The 20267-nt window shown below is 40.6% G+C and overlaps 1 protein-coding gene across 4 annotated transcripts; it reads left to right on the top strand.

Moving 5' to 3' along the window:
- The first annotated feature begins 4663 nt into the window (after positions 1–4663).
- Positions 4664–20144, top strand: LOC127572357 (thymic stromal cotransporter homolog). Of its 4 annotated transcripts, none has more exons than XM_052019518.1 (4): positions 4664–6146; positions 10595–10678; positions 11662–11818; positions 14688–20144. In XM_052019518.1, the coding sequence occupies exons 1-4, from the start codon at positions 5015–5017 to the stop codon at positions 14743–14745; spliced, it is 1431 nt and encodes a 476-aa protein (XP_051875478.1). In that variant the 5' UTR covers positions 4664–5014; the 3' UTR covers positions 14746–20144. The 4 variants fall into 4 exon arrangements, with proteins under 4 accessions (XP_051875478.1, XP_051875481.1, XP_051875479.1 ...); XM_052019521.1 differs by having other exon boundaries at positions 4664–5882; positions 14688–17042; XM_052019519.1 differs by lacking the exon at positions 10595–10678.
- The last annotated feature ends 123 nt before the right edge of the window (positions 20145–20267 follow it).

Here is a 20267-nt window from a genome sequence, read left to right as displayed (position 1 = left end):
TGTTTTGCAAAGTGGTAAGAGATCAGGTGACAGGGTCTTAATAAACATTTCAATCAGGGAAAGGTAGGGAAATGGCAAAGCTTAGGGATGGAATTCTTAACCGTGGGGATTCAGCAATTGAAAGCACAGCCACCAATAGTGAAGTAACTAAGTTTTTGAGTGTTGAATGTGGCCATAATTAGAGAAGCGCAGATTTTTTTGTAGATTTACAGAGCCAGAGCAGTTATAAAGATAGGGAGGGGTCAATACTGATGGACAGGTTTGAAGAACATGAGCAGCAGAGTATTGGATGACCTGAAGTTCACAGAGAATAGGACGAGGGAAACCAGTCAGGATGGAACTGGAATAGTCAAGTTGAAAATAACCAAAGACATGGAAGAGGGATACACATTGTCAATCTCTCTCTCCCTCTAATTTTACAGCCAAAACTTTTTCCCCCATTGCAGGTCCATTCTATTTCTAAAAAAAATGGGAATTGGCATTCCAGTTACATTGTAATAACCCAAAAAACACCAGACGAATGCTTTTAAATTATCAATGCATATGCCTGTACTTGTGACCATTAACATCAGGCAGAGGTAGTGTGAATAAACTAACGTGGTTCAAAAATAGTATCAATATCTGTCTCCAAATGCCATGGGCATATTCCGGAATAATTCCTCCATCTCTGTTCTTTATTCACAGAAGTTAATAGTATTATAACATTCAACAATGAACGTTCAAAGAGGAATCAGATTAACTGATGGAAAAATAAAATGTAAAGTTCTGGGAAAAGTGCCCAGGGGTGGGATTGACTGGGTGTACCCCTGAGAAAAGATAGCACATGCTTGATGGACCAAATGCCTTGCTTCTGCACTGTGCAGCTCTATTTTTGGTTAGTGATACATAAAATTGCTTACTCCTGTGCCAACTTTAAGCCGCATGCTACAGTTCATCATGATACACCTTGGTAATTTGCTGTTCGCAGCACGCCAGTGTCCTTCAGTAGGTGAACACCTGTTTTGCTTAGGCATCATTTCCATTTGCCAGACTGGAACTATATGAAAGTTGCTCAAATATCTCAGCCTCTCAGCTCAAAAATAAATGGACAAATAAACAGTAAAATCAAGAATCAGTTTCTTTCTCAGTTTTGGTGCTTACTAAATAAAAAACAAGAAAAAAATTAAAGGAGAAAACCTAAATTAATTAATGAGGAACTAGTTACCTTGTGAGTTTAAGATCAAGCTAGTATTTATCATAATAAGGAATTAACTGTTCTGTTTTGGAAAGGCTGCTTAACTGAATTAGTTATGCCACTTCCTTATGGTAGTATATAAAAGAGGCAGCATAATTATCCTAGAAGCAAACAGCTATCATTTTGCTTTCCCAGATATTTAGGTGCAGAGAGTCTTCATTAAAATGTGTGCAGTTTTGCATTCTTCCATTGAGCCAGTGGTGGTCTTGATCAGACTGCCAGTTGTTTCTACGATACTGCTCTTTTAATGACAGTCAATGAAAGGTATTGTCTTATAAACTCATCGGCTTCCAACCCTGCTAATAGAAGCAAAGAAAACGAAGAACAGGATTGTGTTTCTCACTTCTACATGATCTACCATACTCTGTCACGATTGATCCCCATTTTGTCCACCTTCTACCTTGCTAGGCTCAGAGATTTTTAGTCTAGGAAGATTACCATCATCATGCCTTTATTTTGCTGCTTCATCGCCAGGTCACTGTTCCTCCTCATCTTTCTTTGGAACTTACCCATGGAAGTACTGTTTGTAATAGTCATGTTGAATGGTCTGAGTGGAGGATTTACTGCATATTAGACTGTTGTCATGGCACTGGTTTCCATTACCTCCTCTGAGAAAAAAAAAGATCAGGTTTATCGCAACAGAATGTACTCACAGGCTCACCAGTCTCATAGGGAGCATGTTATCAGGACTGATCTTTCTCTATTTTGATTCCTCATTTTATAAAGGCAGTATATTTGTTGCATACTCCCTTGCTCTGTATATTTTGAGCTCATCTTATTGCATTTTGGTTTTGAAGGTTCCAACTGAAAGAATAATCTAAACATTGTACCAAAAGATCTGCCAAAGAAAATGCAGGAAGAGCATAACATGACAATGTAAAATCTTCCAAACAAAAAAAAATCAGGTCACAAAAGCTTAATTCATGAAGCTCATCATGCTGAAAGAAAATTAGTCGATGAAACTGAAAGCATTTCAAGGTTTGAGGGTAGTAATTACGTAGCAGAACAAGCAGGGGACATGGCAAGACAAGTATGCTGCAGTTAACTAGCTAGGTTTGATGGAGGCAGATGCTCCTGAAGCCAAGGGTTTTCAGGATAAAATCACTTTCTCCCTCCTCGTTGGGGCTGGGATCTTCTAGGACATGGCTACAAAAGGAGCAATAGATATGCTCCCTGTTTTGTACTGAAGAACCCTCTCAAGTAGAACGCTGTTTGGGTTAGCTACAGGATTCAAAATATGCCATCTATTTCACCAGCTTTCTTGGAGTTTGCTTATTTTCTAACCAAAGGACTTCTTGATGATAGTGATTGCAATGGTGTCCTTTTCTGCTGGGATTCTCATCATGGCCTTCGTAAGGTGGACCTACCAGTATTTCATTGGTAACAATCAGCAATATGTTATGTTCCAAAATAATGATTTAGCTTTGCTTAGTGGTGTTTATTGACAGAAATACGTTTTGTTGCACTAAGATTGTGTCATTTGTTGTTCAAGCAATGTAAAGTGAATCTTTCACTGTACATTATCCATCCCCATCGTTTTTGACCTCACCTTAATTGAATACAGTTTCTTGGCCATTGACTTGGTTCTGGGAAGGATCTGCTGCTGTCATAGAAGGATAGCACAGGAGACTAAAGACAAAAGTAATACCAATATTGCCATGCATTTAACACCCAGCCATCACTTTTTCCCCATTCATCCACCAGTAATGAACGTCGCCAACAATGCCACCATTTATTGTCTTTCTCCCATTACTCCTGAACTCAGATGGCAGCTTTCCCTCCCTGAAGGAGGGGAATAAACCAAATGGGTTTCTTTATGACTGTCTGGTAGTGCTGTGCATACCATGGCTGAGACTGGCTGAGTGTTTCTAAAACACTAGTTCAACCACATCTAGAATATTGTCTCCTGTCCTGGGAGCCATACTTCAGGAAAGATGCAAAGTCTTTGAAGTGGGTGCAGAAGAGATTTACCAAAGCAATTCCAGAGAGCAGAGGCTTTAGTTATGTGGATAAACTAGAAAAGCAAAAGTTACTCTCCTTGGAACGGAGGAAGTACTCACTGAGACACAAGAGACTGTTGATGCTGGAATCTGGAGCCAAAAAAAAACTGCTGGAGGAACTCAGTGGGTCAGGCAGCATCTGTGGAGGGAAATGGACAGTCGACGTTTCAGGTTGAGACCCTTGATTTGGACTGAAAGAGGGGAGATGGCCAGTAATAAAGAGGTGAGGGTGAGGGGTGAGGCAGGAGCTGGCAAGTGATAGGTAGATCCAGGTGAGGAGGTACTCACTGAGTTGCACTTACATATGGGATTTCCAAATTGTAACTATTCTGTGATACCACAACCAGCTTTTTTTAAAAACCCAAAATTGATTTAATTGCTTCCTGCTGCTATAATGTCTTCAAGATCATGCCCATGCATCGTAGGTCCAGAACAAGCCGCGAGTCCTTCCCCACCACAGGTCATCAGGGTACCTGGGTCAGAGCCCTGATATAAGCCATTGAAGGCATCAAGGCCAACAACATTGTGAAAAGGTGCATTAATAGGTACTCCCTCCCTTCCCCACCCCCCCCAAAAAACTCTTAAATTGCAAAGAAATGTTGTGCCAGTTAGGGATTGCAACAACATGCAGGTATTTCTAAAGCCCTCTGCTTTCAAATCCCTGGGATCCATTGTGGTCAATTTCATTTCACCCCACTTCTGCATATGCAGAGAGATCAGACTGCGACATCTTTGTGAGAAACAAACTGCTAGAGGAACTCAGCAGCCTAGATAGCATCTGTGGAGAGAAAAGCACAGCCAACATTTCAGGTCGAGACCTTTCATCTATTGGTATATTATTGTCACTTGTACCGAGGTACAGTGAAAAACTTGTCTTGCATACCGTTCATACAGGTCAATTCATTACTGCCTCAATGCACTCTATTAACTCAATGTATCTGCACTGTGTACAGGTAAAAATAGAGTTACAAACATCTAGACTGAAAGAGAGGAGTTAGCCAGTATAAAGAGGTGAGGGGAAGGAGTGGGGCAAGAGCAGACAAGCAATAGGTGGATCCAGATGAGGAGCTGTGAAAGGCAGATGGAGTTTGGGGGGGGGGGAATAGTAAAGGGGGTGACAAGGTGGAGGCAACAAAGGGCTGGAGGTAATGGAATCTGATATGAAAGAAGGTGGAGCATGGGACCACATAAGGGAGGGCAGGTGGGAACAGTGGGAGGAGTGCCTTGAGTAATGATGGAGTGGCTGGAGGAAGAGGAAAGCAGCAGCGTGACAGGCGACTGAGGTGGGTGTAGGAGGAACTGGGTAGATCAGGTGGTGAAAGGGCTAGAGGGGGGGAGGTTACCATCCCCCCACCCCACAGATGCTGCTCGACCTGTCTATTTCCTCCAGCAGTTTGCTTTTTTTTTTAAAACTCCAGATTCCAGCATCTGTAGCCTCTTGGAGACACAAGTGACTGCAAAGCCTGGAATCTGAAGTAACGATCTGCTGATGGAACCCCAGCAGGTTACCTGCAGTGGATCGCATCTCCCTGTGACACCTTTGCATCCAAAAACCGGTCGGACAGGTCCGACAGCTGCAGAATTTCTCGGCCCAATTCCGATTCGGGGCGTGGGACTGACTCGAGAAATCTACCCAGGGAGAGAGAGAGAGAGATAGGGAAGTGCTTCTGCTCCGCTCCAGCGGTCTTTCCGGATCCGTCCCCACTGCGGCGAGTGGGAAGTTGATTTGAGGCACGGGAGAAGCCCAGGAGACGTGTGCGTGCGGTGAAAATTCAGGGAGATGTGTGGGAAGCTGCCTTCCTTCGTGGAGATCGTCGTGGCTCTCCACCAGGTCGCAGGCGCTTTCTTTGATACTGGTCTGCTGATGATAGCTCAACAGCGTTGCAACACCACAGCAGCCGGAAGCAAGCAAAAATGCATCTCCCAGTTTTACATGTACAACAACCTTCTGCTAGGAATTACCCCCCTGCTCTTCACCTTCACCCTGGCCAAACTGGGAGATCAGAAATCCAGAAAGATCACCATCGGTGTGCCCCTCCTGGGCTACCTGATCTCCAGGTCTCTGCTGCTCTGCGTGACCCTGTTCCATCTGGCCTTGGAGGTGATACTCTGCACTGCACTGGTCAATGGCCTGAGCGGGGGTTTCACTTCTTTCTGGACCGGAGTCATGGCCCTGGCCTCAGACACTTCCCCTGCGGAGGACAGGTCTGTCAGGTTTATTAGAATCGAGCTGACCTATGGCCTGGCAGGGTTGATTGGAAGCATCGCGTCTGGACACATCTTCGTTCACTTCACCCTTTCCCATTACCAGGGGGCGGTACTGGCAGGCTGTAGCTGCGCCCTTTATATGTTGAGCTTCCTTTACTGCATCCTGGGGTTGAAAGTGCCATCCAGACAAACGCAAACTGCATCTGCAGGGAGCGAGCAGGTCGGAAGCAAGACACCTCTTGAAAGTGACAGGCTGCTGGATCAGGCTAGGCGAGGCCACGTCTCTGAAACCGCTGCTGCGGTCGAGGTTAAGCAACAAAACACAATCACGAAAGGAAGTCCAACTGAAGCATCCGGGCTACTGGATAGAACTGCGAGAGCTCAAGACGAACCTGGTGGCTGCACACCAGTGAATATCACAGTTATTTTGCTGTTTACAGGTGGGGTTTTATACGATCTAAGCGTGACAGGTGGAGTGGATGTAATTCCCATGTTTGTACTGAAAGAGCCATTGAATTGGAATGCTGTCTGGGTTGGCTATGGCAATGCAGCAGGATACACCATCTTCCTGACCAGCTACCTAGGAGTCAAAGTTCTTTCCCGATATTTGAAGGACACTTCCTTGATAGTGATTGGAATAGTATCATTTTCCACTGGGATGCTGATCATGGCCTTTGTGAAGTGGACTTATCTATTTTTTATTGGTAAGTATCATTACCAACAGTCTAGGGCTGTATTAAACATCGATAATTCATATCTAGTGCTCGATTCAGACTTTTACCATTTGCTTTTTACAATTTGGAGTCAAGTTTCAATAAATCCCTTAACTTCCAAATACAGATAATTGACTTAAAACAATTATGTACATATAATGGTATTGCCTACAGAACTCTCGCTACTAATGAGTAAGAACCCTGACTCAAGTCACATTTCAAAACTAAAGCACACAATCTGTATTGATATTTAAGCACTGCACTGAAGGGCAATGTTGGTTGTTTAAGTGATTTTAAAAAACTCCTGAGGTATTAAACATCTCACTAGAACAGTTATGACCAATATTTCAAAGCAGATTAGCTGTATAGTTCTGACAAAAGATCTTCACCCACAAACATTAACTGTTTCTCTCTCCACAGATGCGATCTGATTAGCCAAGTATTACCAGCATTTTATTTTTGATTTCCAAGCAGCTGCAGATTTTTGCATTTTGATTAGGTGCACTGTTATCTCCTTGATAGTTGTGGGATTCTGCAGTAGGCTAATTGACCACCAGTTGCCCAAATTGCAACAGTACCCATAATTCAAAAGTGAGCTATTGGCAGTAAAATGTTACCCTTTGGGGAAAAAAAATCCCCACAAAAAGCTAGTGATAAAAATAGAAAAGGCTGAAAATATACATCAAGTCTGGCAGCATCCGTGGAAAGAGAAACAGAGTTACTGATTCAAGCCACAGACCTTAGTGGCATATTTCCAGCATTTTGTTTTTATTTTAGATTTCCAGCATCTGCAGTATTTTTCAGACTGCCTTTTCCAATGCTGAGACAATCAGAACAGTTCAAAGTGATCCACTGCTCACAGCTGATGTCATCAAATTAACCATCACATTAAAGAACTCTCAGACAGCAAAGCAAGAAACAGTTCATTTTTTTTAAGGTTATCAAAACATCTGTACCTCAAGACACACAAGTTATTACATTAAAATATTAGGGACTTAGCTGCTGAAGGCAATGGCACCAAGCTTTGGAATTCCCTCCCCAAAATTTCTCCACCTTTCCTTTCTCAAAGCTACCTCTTTTTGATCATCTACCCTCATCTCATCCAGCTCAGCATCAATTGATAGGAAAATAGGTTACAAGTATTGGGGGACCAGGAACACAGTGCAATATAGACTTGAGGGGCTGAATAGTCTCCTTCTACATTGCAAGGTGAGATAGAATATACAAATTAAAAGTGCTACATAAACGAAAATCAATGTGCTGCTGTTGCTCACTTTGCAAAGAGCTTAGATTCATATAATTTCAAATAACTTCCTTTGATTACAGTGTTACATACCAGCAACAAAACACACTGAGTCACGTACAAGTGTTAGAAACTATTTTATTAATAACTACTTATGAACTAAGAAAAAAGCAAACGTAAAAGTGTTAGATGGTAAACAGTAAACCCAAAACCAAACCTGAAGTGTGTGTGTGTGGCAAATTCCCAACCTCCAAGTCCAGGAATAGTTCTCAAAGTTCAGTTCAGCAAGCCGTAAGGTGAAACGTGAGCAAAGGCTTCTGCAAAACCACAGTTGACTGAAGACAAAACAGAGAGAGAAAATCGAGACATTACGAAATCCAAATGTTCCACAATGGAACCTGTACGACACCTCAGTGTCTACTCAGCAGCGACTACTCCAGCTTTGTTCCGAAGTATCTGCCACCCCGAAAGGCATTTGAGACGTGGCCGTCCACACAAATACCTGTTTCCCACTACAGGTCAACAACAAGGTGGATTCCACTGAATTATTCCAAAAATCCATACGTGGATTGTAGTGACAGAGACAGTTATTGTTTTTCATCCATCAATACAGAGACCAGCAGGCAGGGTCTCTTTCTCCTCTCTCCTTCTGACTCTGAATGAACCAAGATGTCAACACGTCATTATCTTCTGTTGTCGTAATAATGCCACACACACTACTGTACTATGTCTTAAAGGGACAATCATCAAATAGCAACCTAATCCGTAACAACAGCAGCAAAAACAGGAAACAGCATAATTTATGAAAGTGCACTGAAACACTAACTATGACCTGATGATCTCATTGGTTTTTTTTCAGCAAATGCCAGCCATTTCTACTGAAAATTCTGCGCCAAAATACACTCCCTTTCTTCTCCATCTCCATCCACAATGCCACATTCTACTTCATTCCAGCAGCATTAAGCATGCTGGACTCTTCCTGCCTTCTGTGGCCGTAACACACCCACCTGGCTGGGATGGATGTGTAGGGCTGAAATTGCTGGCTCTCTCCCCCCCCATCCCCCATCAGAGTTGGGCAGTGATGTTTGAAGTTGGTATCAGGGAATAGTGCAAGAGCTCACCCATAACTAGCCACACCCCCTCCCTCCCCCCACCCCCAAGACAAAAGCCATAGGCAGAGCATGGTCTTCTATCAAAACTCATTGATTGCTACAGTTTAAAATATCTATTAACTTTGTAGCAACTAGAGTCAATTAACAAAAACAACAAAAAATATTAAATTAAAGCAAAATAATGAAAACCTTCCCCCTTCCTTTGCTTCTCATCTTTAGGCCTCGAGTTCCCATATAATTCCATTGATCCTGCTTAAGGTCTGACCCACCATCAAGGCAGAGGAGAAAACGCCGGTGAATGAGCTATGCTCTGCTGTTGGATCGTGTAGCAAGTCCAGCAGCAGGATACTGATAGATTTAGTCCTCCAGTGTATATTAGCAAGTCCTGGACTCTCAGTATTGGCACTTGATTGGTAGAATGCTATTGTTCAGAACCAATAACCATGTTTATCTTTGCCACAGTACTTTCACACTAAACCTTACCAAATATTTTCTGAATATCCACTATGGACAGCCCTTCATTGGTCCTCTCAGGAGAGAAATAAAAGCTGCAGTGTCTACAAAATGCAAGCTTTTTCTCCTTCTCCTTCCCCTCCTTACCCCCCCCCCCCCCATATATACTCTACCTATTTTCTAAATTTCAATATTCAGTCTTCAGAATTTGAAGTGGCTGTTCATAAAATGGCACAGCAAAAATTCTTAATAGAAAATAATTGTTAGAGGCATCATTAATACTCTGCAAATTCCCCTTCAAATAACTTAGCCACAACAGATCACATTTCCATTTCTAAAATAAGTGTAATTTTATTAGAAATTCAAACTATGTAATGAGTGATGTCTTTTGGCAAAATGGTTCTAAATGGCCACTCAAAACTTAGTACTTTTACAAGCACTGCAAATATAAACATCTTGGTAATACTGCAATGGAAGCATCTAACTGCTCTGCAAAAATGGAACAGTTACAATGACTATGAGGCTTTAAACAAAAACCTCAAAAGATAAAAACCACGACATTCAAGCAAAGATTTTCTAGGTTGGCTCTCTTTCAAGAAAAAAATTAGTTAAATTTTTCATTCTTCAGTTTTCCATTGCACCTGTATATACACACATTTGTGCGCATGACAATAAACTCAAGTTGAAGTGTGGAACTTTAGTGGTCAAACACAAACATTTGATAATGTTCACGACTACCTCATTACACAACAGCATGATAACTTAAGTGTAAACATTTCTAAACTGAGTACTGTTTTTCCACTGATTCATCTTTGCTGCTTGCATTGGACACATTGAAATTTTCATCAAGTATTGGTCCCTACCACAAACTCTATTGTTGAGCCACTGACTCCATTCTAGTCCTGAAACAATCTGCAGCTAACACATGCTATTCCCAGCTTTGGCATTTATTTGGCTCCCAGTTAAGTTTCTAGCTGAGCCATCACCCACTTCCGCTGCTGGATCATCATACAACCCTACTCGTGCCTTGGTTCTTCATTGCCAATGGTAATCCATGGCAACATTACTTCAGGACTCAAAAACCTCAACGTGCTCCTGCTTGGATTCCACATTGCATCTCCTGTCTGCATACCGACTTGCACCAACTCCCATTCACCGGTGCTTCCCAAGCCAATGTTGCCTCTCATTCTAGCAAACTCCTCATCCTCATTTTAAAATTCTGCTTTGGTGTCATAGAAAACACCTCCTTATCCTCACTCAACCATTTGTGGTCTCTGCCCATCCAATGTCAATTTTCAGGTCAGGTACTGGCTTTGGAATCCCCTCCATAAATATCTGTTCTTTAAGAATCATTGCTTCAAAACTGCTTCTGGTGATCTGTACCAAATTATGCCTTTGTATCTGTTAAGTGATTTGGAACACTAATGTGTTAAAGATGCCATATAAATGCAAAAATGTGGTGCAATTCTAATGTCAGTGTTGTACATCTAAAAGCATTCAAATAACAAAAAATATGAACTGAATGATCAAACTGGATAATCATCTGTATGGAATGTCAAATGCAGAATATCCCTATTTAATGAACTCCTTAACACAAACAATTAACTATTTTTTAAATAAATATCTTGCAGCTCGAGCAGTGATGATGTTTGCCCTTATTCCTCTCCCAACGATACGGTCAGTGATTTCAAAGCAGATAAAAGACACTTCATATGGTTAGTGCTCTAATTTATCAGTTTGCACCTAGTTTAATTTCATTATTGTGCATTACCACTGAGTTGCTTTCTCCATAATACCACTTCCTTCCACCCAACCGTCCCAAAATGGAATCTGGGAGGATCATGTGTTCAGGCTTTTGCCAGCATCACCGTGGAACTAGCTTCTACAAAAAGACATGTTAACTGTTGCATATCTGAAGGTCCATGATAGTTACAGGTGGACCTTTGGCAGCTGTCAAACTTCTCTCAGTGGTAAGATTGTGTATTCCACTCCAGACGCTTGAAAAAAAATCTAGGCTGATATCCCAGAATAGAACTGAGGGAATGCTGCACTGACCCAAGTTCCATCTTTTGAATCAAATATTAAACCATGACAGAGCTCATGGTGATACAGAAGATCCCATGGCACTATTTTAATAAGCAGCAGGGGATTTTTCCTCTCTATTTAATCTACCAATGAACATCTCTTGACAGGCTATTATTACATCTGTTTGAGAGAACTGGTATCACAAACCAGCTACTCTTTGCACTGTATTACAACAGTATCTGCACTTCAAAGATATTTACTTTGTTGTAAAGCACTGAGGATAAACGTGAAAGTCAGTGTCCTTCTGGCCAGAAGTGCATGCCAAATGGGGGATGGGTGTTAGGTTGCCCATTTCCCAGGTGCTAACTGGCCACGTACTGCCAAGTTCACAGACCATAGGTCTTAGGAATGCAAACATCACAACAAAGTTAAATTGGATACACAGGCCAAAAGCCACTTGGATCGAGTTAAATAACAAGAGGAAAAAAATTCAGGGCATAACTCAATACAAAATTACAGCACAGATGATCATATTCTACATAGTTACCAACCAAATAAAGTTGATAGAGCAATGACCAATGGTACTTCATTGGTGTTTATGGAAAGGTGTTTATAGAAATGAAAGTTTCTTTTCATGAAGAACAGTATTTAAATCCCGCAATTGTATTTCAAGGGAAAGTGTTTGGCGTGCTTCAGATTCTCCTAACATTGACTGGAGTCATTGCCTCAACAATCTTCGTTCAGATTTACATATCGACAAAAGACTGGTACCCAAGCCTCTGTTTCAGCTTGTCTTCAATCATCAGTTGCTTAAGTATCATTCCCATAATGTAAGTAAAATTAAGCTGTAACATATGTGCCATTCTGTATTTGCATAAAATGCAATTTTAATACCCAACGATTTGTACAATGTGAATCATACAAAACACAAGGGACCATTCAACCCACCTAGTACATTTCAGCCTGATCCCAGTTCCTAGCTCTTGATACGGATATCTGTTTGAAAAGCCACTGTGCTAAACATGCAGTCCCCAGGTTACAACAGAGTTCTATTCCTGAGAATAGTTCATAACCTGAATGGTTTGCAAGTTGGAAATGAACGAAAACAGTGTACAAGAGAGGATTACAGAAACAGCTGTGGCAGGAGAGCGAGCAGGTGTAGGAAGAGTGGCCGACAGCTGGCCTCACTGACTCAGAGCCCCGAGCAGACTCACTCGCTCGCTCACTCACCTAGCTCTCCCCTGCTCCATTGTAGCTGCTCAAGGGGAAAAGGAAGGGTGAAGAAAAGGCACACAGAAATACCCCATTCCTGCCCAGCTGAAGATGCATGCAGTCTCACAACAGCTGGCAAATCCATCCCACCAGTCTTCCAAGTGCTTTTATGTACAGGGGTGTCCATAACTCAGGTTTGGTAACCCAGGGAGGATCTATGATGTGCATTTTCAAATACAATTGTTGCTGTTTCCAGTAACTATTTAAGTAGCAAGTTCAAGCAAAAACCCCCACCACTCTGATCTGACTGACCCTTGAATCTATCTAGTCCTTACTTTTAAAATTTATGCCCCCAGCATATCAACCCTGCTGCGAAGGAAAAAGGCCCTTTCACGTTCACCCTATCCAGACTCCGCATTTTATGCGGCTCAAGTAAATCAGCCTCCATTGTTCTAAAGAGAACATCCCAGCCTAGCCAATGTCTTCATAAAATAATCCAACCTTGACAATACCCATGCAGAGCTCTCAAAGAGAATAATTATGATTGTTGAACCATATTGGAAGGGAGAATATGGTACTGGTGAGATGACATCTGAAGTAGCAAGTACAATACTGGTCTAATTTATGGAAGGATGCAAACACTTTGGAAGCAGTCCAGAAGGATTACAATATCATAACAAGTTATGGGCTTTTCAAAATATGTTTAGAGGGTCTAAGGAGTGACAAATTAACATCTGTTTTGCTTGAGATACACTAAAAGTTGCTATTAGAAAATGATTTTGACAACAAAGTTAGGGAAAAGAGCCAAATTCAAGCAAAGTACTCTCCCAAGGGCTGCCTTATTGCCTGTATGCATAACCCAGGGCAAATCAACAGAGCTCCAGACAGATTCCCTGTAGTTATTGTTCTCAATCACAGTCGATATAGTTGGCATTTCATGCATCATGGTTCCAGCATATTTTTCTGGTCATTCAGCCCTTTCTATTTATTTGGCCAGACAAATCAACTGCCTTCAATAAGCTTCACCATCCTCTCAGTTAGCACCACCATTTGTATCATTCCATCTCTTGCTCTCCATCCTATCACAAGCATTCCTTTTGTTCTCTCTGCCCCTCCCCCTTCTCTGCAACTTACAGCATGTTTGTTTTCTGATGAAGGGTCTTCTTTTTGAAACATTCGCCATGTCTCTTTCCACCCGACTTGCTGTTTCTCCAGCATTTTCTTTTTTTTCTTAAAAAAAAGGTGGTTTATAGGAATAATTCCTGGAGTGGGCAGATTGTCTTAGGACAGATTGGAAAGGCCGGACTAGAAGAGGACCTGATCAAAACATAAATGATCCTGACGAGTCTTAAAAAGTTGGGACTGGAAAGGAAGTTTCCTCTCATGGGAGAATCCAGAAGTAGGGGTTTCTGTTTAAAATTAAGTGGGTCACACACTTACAACAGATGGCTTTTTTTCTACTTAGCGACTCGAGTCTTTGGAACCCTTCCTCAGAGTGGTGGAAGCAGAGTATTTTAATTTTTTTTTAAGGTAGAGTTAGCAAGATTCTTGATAGAGCTGAAAGACAAGAGTAGGTGGGAATGTGGAGTTGTGGTTACATTCAGATAAACCATTTAAATGAATGGCACAGCATGCAAGAGATTGAGTGGCCTACTCCTGCTCCAAATCCCACTGTGCTGGTAACCAGAGGACACAGTTTTAACAACTGGCAGAACAAATTGCATGAGTTTATGTTAATAAATGCAGGTTATGCCGATCTGGAGCACACAATCTGCTAAAAATGATCAAAAAGGATAGCACTGTAAACCTCAGAGGGGAACTGAATCCATATTTCAAGGTGAGTGGGGACAAGGTTATGGAGCATGGAAGAGCAGAAGGGTGTAGAACCAAATGGGCAGCTTTGAGAGTTGGCACAAATGGCCTTCAGTCAACAGTCCACAGTAAAACTGAGAATAGCAAAAGGTCAGAAATTGAATGTTACTGTAGCTACATTTTTGATTCTGCTCCATCTTGAGAATGCATTTTACCAAGTGTCATATTAGGAAATCTGCTATTGTCAGAAAATTACTTCATCTTCAGCTAACCTCAATTCAACTCAACTCAGTTTTTGGGCTGTGGAAAATAAGAATTGGTTAGTAATGCAAAGCACAACATTACCCTTAGTTGCCAGTGCTCTTTGAATTGACTATCATAAGCATATGTGGACATAGCCTAGCTTCTCAAATGCAGGCAGACATCCTTTTAGTAGGGTTGCCTAATTTTGGGTTGGCTCCTTAATATAAAGGCAAATAGATTTTATTCAACATTTACATTTGGAGCAGAGAATTGGGGGGGGGGGGGGGGGGGGGGCTGGAAAACTAGGGGAAAACATTTAACAAATTTTTGGTGAGGCATGGCTAAGATGGGGCTACGTACTGTGCCCAAGTCTAAAATTAGTATTGTTCATTCAATACTTACTGTAAATAATACATTCTGCTTCATTTGCAGCCTTGTGGAACGCAGATTATCTGAACCATCCAGATACTCCAGAATTCCAGAAGACTAATGCGAAACCAAGAGCTAAAACAGATGGACAGCTCTAAACTAATCAAAGAATTACTGGCTGCTTTCCCAAAACATCTGTGTGTCTTGTCAGGAAGTCTCACTTACTTCCAATTACAACCCTAATTTCAATTCACACCAACATCCATTATCCCACTCAACTGACATCTCCAAGATCGTAGAAGGAATCATCTTCACTGTTATTGATCTTTCAAACTAATTTCCAGGCAGTCTACAATACTGGTATTACGTTGAACAAAACATCACATTAGCCTACAACCTGACACTTTTTGACATGATTGCATTCACATCATCCCCTTCTGCTGTTCGGCACCTCATTTGGATTGTTCATAAGTGGTTATAATCTCATTACACTCTGGTTCCCACACCCAAATAGATTTCTCTTAAGGATATATTCAGAGTGCTCTCAGCAATGAAAGATGGTGTGAAAACAGTCAGCCTTTTGTTTTTCTAAAGTTTTAAATTTCAACCAGGTGAGCTTACATGCCATTTCTTAGTGACCATCATTATTACTTGCACCTTTCGTAGCACTATCCTCCTCTGTTACCAAACATTACTAGTACTTAGACAATGTTTGTTCCAAACTTTTACCAGTCACCAGCTAAAAATTCAGACATACAAATGACCACTTCAAATATCCCTCAATTTAATTAAATCCCACTTATCCATTACCACCATACTTGAAAAAGGCATTCTTAATCAACTCTGTTGTCAAGACAGCTCCAATCCCAACTCAAAGCAGGCCAACTTTAGGTGTTAAACCACATTGGAAACTCCTCCACATTAGATTTTAACATGGAGGAGTTAATATTTACGAAATTAGGAACAGATAGGAATTGTCCATTAAGCATCTATTACAATTCAATCATGGCTGAACTGTATAGGGCAATAAGACTGAAAAGTTTTCAGGAATGATATGCCTGCATTATAGCGGGTGAAGGTCAATCTACTTTGTCAATTTTGGAGCAGGGCCACATTGAATGTGAAGAGAATGATGCATATGTAACATTCTGCCAGGGTGGTTGAATTATTGCACAGAAATTCAAAAGCCTGAATTAATGACATGATGAAAGTTCAAGTGACACTACTGCATGTGAGGGAAATTAAACCCATTCATTTAAATCTAGAGCTAGTATCAGGTATGGTGACTAAAAATGTTGGATTACTATACAAACCCATCTAAATGCTTCAGGGAAGAAAATCTACATTTAACCAGTCAGGCTAGGTATCATTCCAGACCTACAGCAGTGGAAGTCAAATCTCAGCTGCATTCTGAAATAACCTAGCAAGGGATTAATTTCAAGGGCAATTAAAGTCCTTACCAATAAATCTTCCATAAGCAAATAAGAAGTCACATTTCAAATCCTTGTGAATTAAAAATCAGAAAACAGTACCATGCTGCTTTTAAATACATTAAATTTTATTAGTCAAAGTATTTAAAATCAATTGAGGTAAAAGAGATGCAATATCAAAATTATACAATCCATACAATTTAACCTTGATCACTTAAATGAAGTTTATACAGCACACATTTTCGCACAAATCCCATTGCTAACCAATGTACACTGAGGATCAAATGACCTATGATGCAATATAGGCAAATTGTGCACTTAGCCAAGCCTGCATATGTGTTAAAAGCTTTTTATTGCAGATGAACATACACCACAGCCACACATCAAGAGTGAATGATCTGCAGAGATTTCAAATTTACATTAAAACTAAATTACCAATTACAAAAAGGTGGCAGTATTTTGCAACTTTGAATTGCCAATTTTTAAAAAGGAACATTTAGAAAAATTTCCAAAAGCATAATATTGTATTTGACATTTGCAGATATAGAAAATGTTCTTTCTGCGATCATTACCTCCTCAGTGGAAATAAAGCCTACTTTAGAAATATAAATCACTAATTTCTACTGGTCACTGCAAAAAGTTTTGCCAAATCTTCAATGTTTCCTTTAATTATTTCAACTAAATTTTTCCTCAACTAATATACTGCTGCTTTGTGCTGAGAGCAGCCAAACTGAATATGCATTAAGCAAGCACAAGTGAAAAAGATAGTCATCAGCCAGTAGCAACTCAAACAAAAGAGGAGCAATCCGACTGGTCAGTTGGACCATTCAACAGGATCCTGGCAGATCTGATCTTTGGCTTTAACTGCACTTTGAGAGATTTCCATAGACTGGAACTCTTCCTACATTTTAAATCAACTTGAAAATGCACAGTGATCTAGCATCCACAACCCTCTAAAAAGGTCATGAATTCCTAACAAAATTGAAGAAAATTTCTCCTCTTAGTGGCCAACCCCTAATCCTGAGACTACGTCTTTCTCTGCCACCCACCACTCCCACCCCCCCCCCCCCCCCCAAATTCCAGACTCCAACAGCATTGACCCTTTTGGCAACTCAATTTTGTGTTTTCAATGAGATTTATTATTTACCCAAGTTCGAGATTTAGGCCCTTCTGCTTAATCTTTCCTTATAAAAATAACCCTCATTTATTGAACTTTCACTGCATCACCTCCAGACTAAATAGAGGAAAATTCCAATAACCAGCTTCCTGGGGATGTTAGTGGTACCAGATTAGCACATTTCCAGACAATTGGCTGTTACTCATAACATTTTTGTTTCACTTTTTTTCTGAAAAACATGTTATACAGTAGTATAACAATTCCAGTGAGTGGGAAACTGCTCCAGTGAGTTTAAACAGGATCACAGGAAAAAGAACCCAGCAAATTTCTGGTTGCAAGCTTCAACTACTCCAGGCCCTCCACACCTCGTGTTCCTGATCCCAACTCCACACCTGGCCTACACTTCCAGTTATACACAGCTGACCTTGCTAGTACACCAATAACAAGTCCACAAGTAACATGAACTTAGCACGTTAATGAGTGAACCAGATGCTGAAACATCAAAAAAATGGATCATTGCCCTCCCTTAAATAAGCAGACCAAAACTATATGCAGTGCTCTTGATAGGACCTCAAAGCCCTGTACAGTTGTAGCTAAACTTACTTGTATTCTGTGCTCCTTGCAATAAAGGTCAACATTTCATTTGCCTTCCTAATTTGATGTACCTGCATGCTAAGTCTCATGCTATTTCAATTAAATTTTGCTTTTCTATTCTGCCAAAGTCAAAGACCTCATTTCCCCACATTGCATTCATCTTCCATTTTAATGACTCAGTTAATAGCTTTGCACTCCACCTTCAACTTTCCTACCCATCTTTGTATTAAGTTTACACTGCTCGAGTTTTTAATGTACCTGACAGACAGCAGAGTCCTTGGCACTGATCTGCAAGGCATCCTACTAATAGTAATTTTGAAAATTACCCATTTATTCATATCCTTTGTTCATGTTATCACCATCAACTGACTTATCACCATGCACACTGACTTTATATGGAAAAACAAAAAATGCACTTTGGAAATACTGCAATACTGTATCCACAAGCTTCCTTAATCTACCCTGCCGGCTTTAATAAATCTGTTAAACACCATTTCCTCATCATAACACCAGGGTTGAAAAGTGGGGATGCATCATTTACATGAACAGTTCCATGTTAAGGATGTTACAAATGGCCTTATTATTATGGTTTAGTTGACATGTGTGCAGTGTCAGGCACCATTCTGGAAACTTGAACACAAAAAACATCTAGGCCAGTTTCCCCCAACCTTGGTAAGTTGGGCACACTCAGCAACAAAAAAAAATTCCCAAATCCACAAAGTCTTAGAGGTTCACAAAAAAACTTGGCACATTAGTTACCCCCAGCACTTTTGCCTGCATTCTCAAGGACAGCCTCAACTTCCTAAAAGCAGTAACCCACAGTTTACAAATGCAAACAAGCAAGGCAATTTAAAGTTGGGGACCACTGATCTAGGTTAATGGACTTTACTTTCAGTTATCAAATTGGTACCTCTTCCTCCAGGTGCTCTGGTTTCCTCCCACATTCAAAAGACCTGTGTGGGCATGCTATGTTGGTGCCAGAAGCCAACATAACATGCCCACAACTTCCTAACACATACGTGCTGTCCCCAGAACACTCTACACAAAAGATGCATTTCACTGTTTCGATGTACATGTGACTAGTAAGGATATTTTAAAGTAGTATTGGGAGTTATCTTTGGTTTTCTGGCCAAGGTAGAACATTCCTCCATCAAATTTACTAAAAATAGATATGTTCAACTGTCTGTAGAAGCTGGTTATGCTGCATTGTCTACACTGCAGATGTATTTCATGATCTGCAAAGCTCTTTGGGTCATAAAGTTATGAATGCTGCCATAGAAACAAGTCTTTCCTGCTTAACAATGTGGAAGTTCAAAGTCCAGAATCTATTTATGAATGAACAATTAACTATTTGAGATACCTTTCCAAAAATCTACTATAAATTTGACTAGCTCTGTTGAATTTTGATAGCAACCTATCTGCACAAAATAGAAAGGATGCAACCAGAATTTTTCCAGTTCAACAAAATTCTGCTTGAAAACTTAGAATGGGATAAAGTCAGATACCTTGCACTAAACCAAGTACCTTAAACTCCAATATCAAAACAGCAATATTTGGTTCCTCCAAAGTAGTTTTGTGCCTCTTAAACTAGTCTCAATTCCATTCCTCTGGTCAGCTCAACTTCCTCACATTTGCTGGATTCCAGGTTAACAAGCAAAATATTCAACTACAACTTTTGGAACTTCCAAGTTTAAAGAAAGATTGGTTCTAGTAATCAAAGCAAGTTTTATTGGAACTTAGATACATGAGAATTTAGGAAAAACTTGTTAGGGAACTGACTTCACATCTATGTGAGATAGCCACCCCACAGCCAAAAAAGGAAAATCACTGCAGGCATCCACCACCTTATTCACTGGGGAGGTATGGCTTGCCAAAGCTCCAAAACAAAAAAAGTGCTTGGACTTTCACAAGTTTCCAGATTATATTGATAGTTTAGTAAAGACATGAGACTGCAGATGCTGGAATCTGGAGCAACAATCTGGAGGAACTCAGGTCATACAGCAGCCATAGAAGGAAAGGAATTGTCGATGTTTGCATGGTTTCAACCCAAAATGTCAACAATTCCTTTCCTCCCACAGAAGCTGCATGACCCACTGAGTTCCTCCAGCAGATTGTTTGTTGCTCTGACAGCTTAGTGTTACTGCTACTTTTCTACACACTTCAATACTCTCATTCACCAATCATTTTTTTTAAACATGGAGGATAAGATAGCTTTATTTCATCATGAAGTATACTGATGAGACTTTAGATGGTGCTAAACATTACCCAAAAATCACACAATTGTATCTGCCAGACAGCAAGAAACAGACTTATTGTCCACTGCTTACATAGACATTTTGCCAAACAGACTCAACCTAGTTACCCAAAAATAAATTTGATGCCATAAATTATGTAATATTTTGGAAAGTGCTGTTCATTTAGTGAAACAGCATTTTCTGCCGAGGAGTGGGCCATTTTTGGAATGCTTGAAGTTTCCTTCCTTTAAATGCTGTACAACATTAG

This window comes from Pristis pectinata, chromosome 7 (assembly GCF_009764475.1).
Source record: "Pristis pectinata isolate sPriPec2 chromosome 7, sPriPec2.1.pri, whole genome shotgun sequence".
In the NCBI taxonomy this organism is placed as follows: domain Eukaryota; kingdom Metazoa; phylum Chordata; class Chondrichthyes; order Rhinopristiformes; family Pristidae; genus Pristis; species Pristis pectinata.
This window is presented reverse-complemented; position numbering and strand designations above follow the sequence as displayed.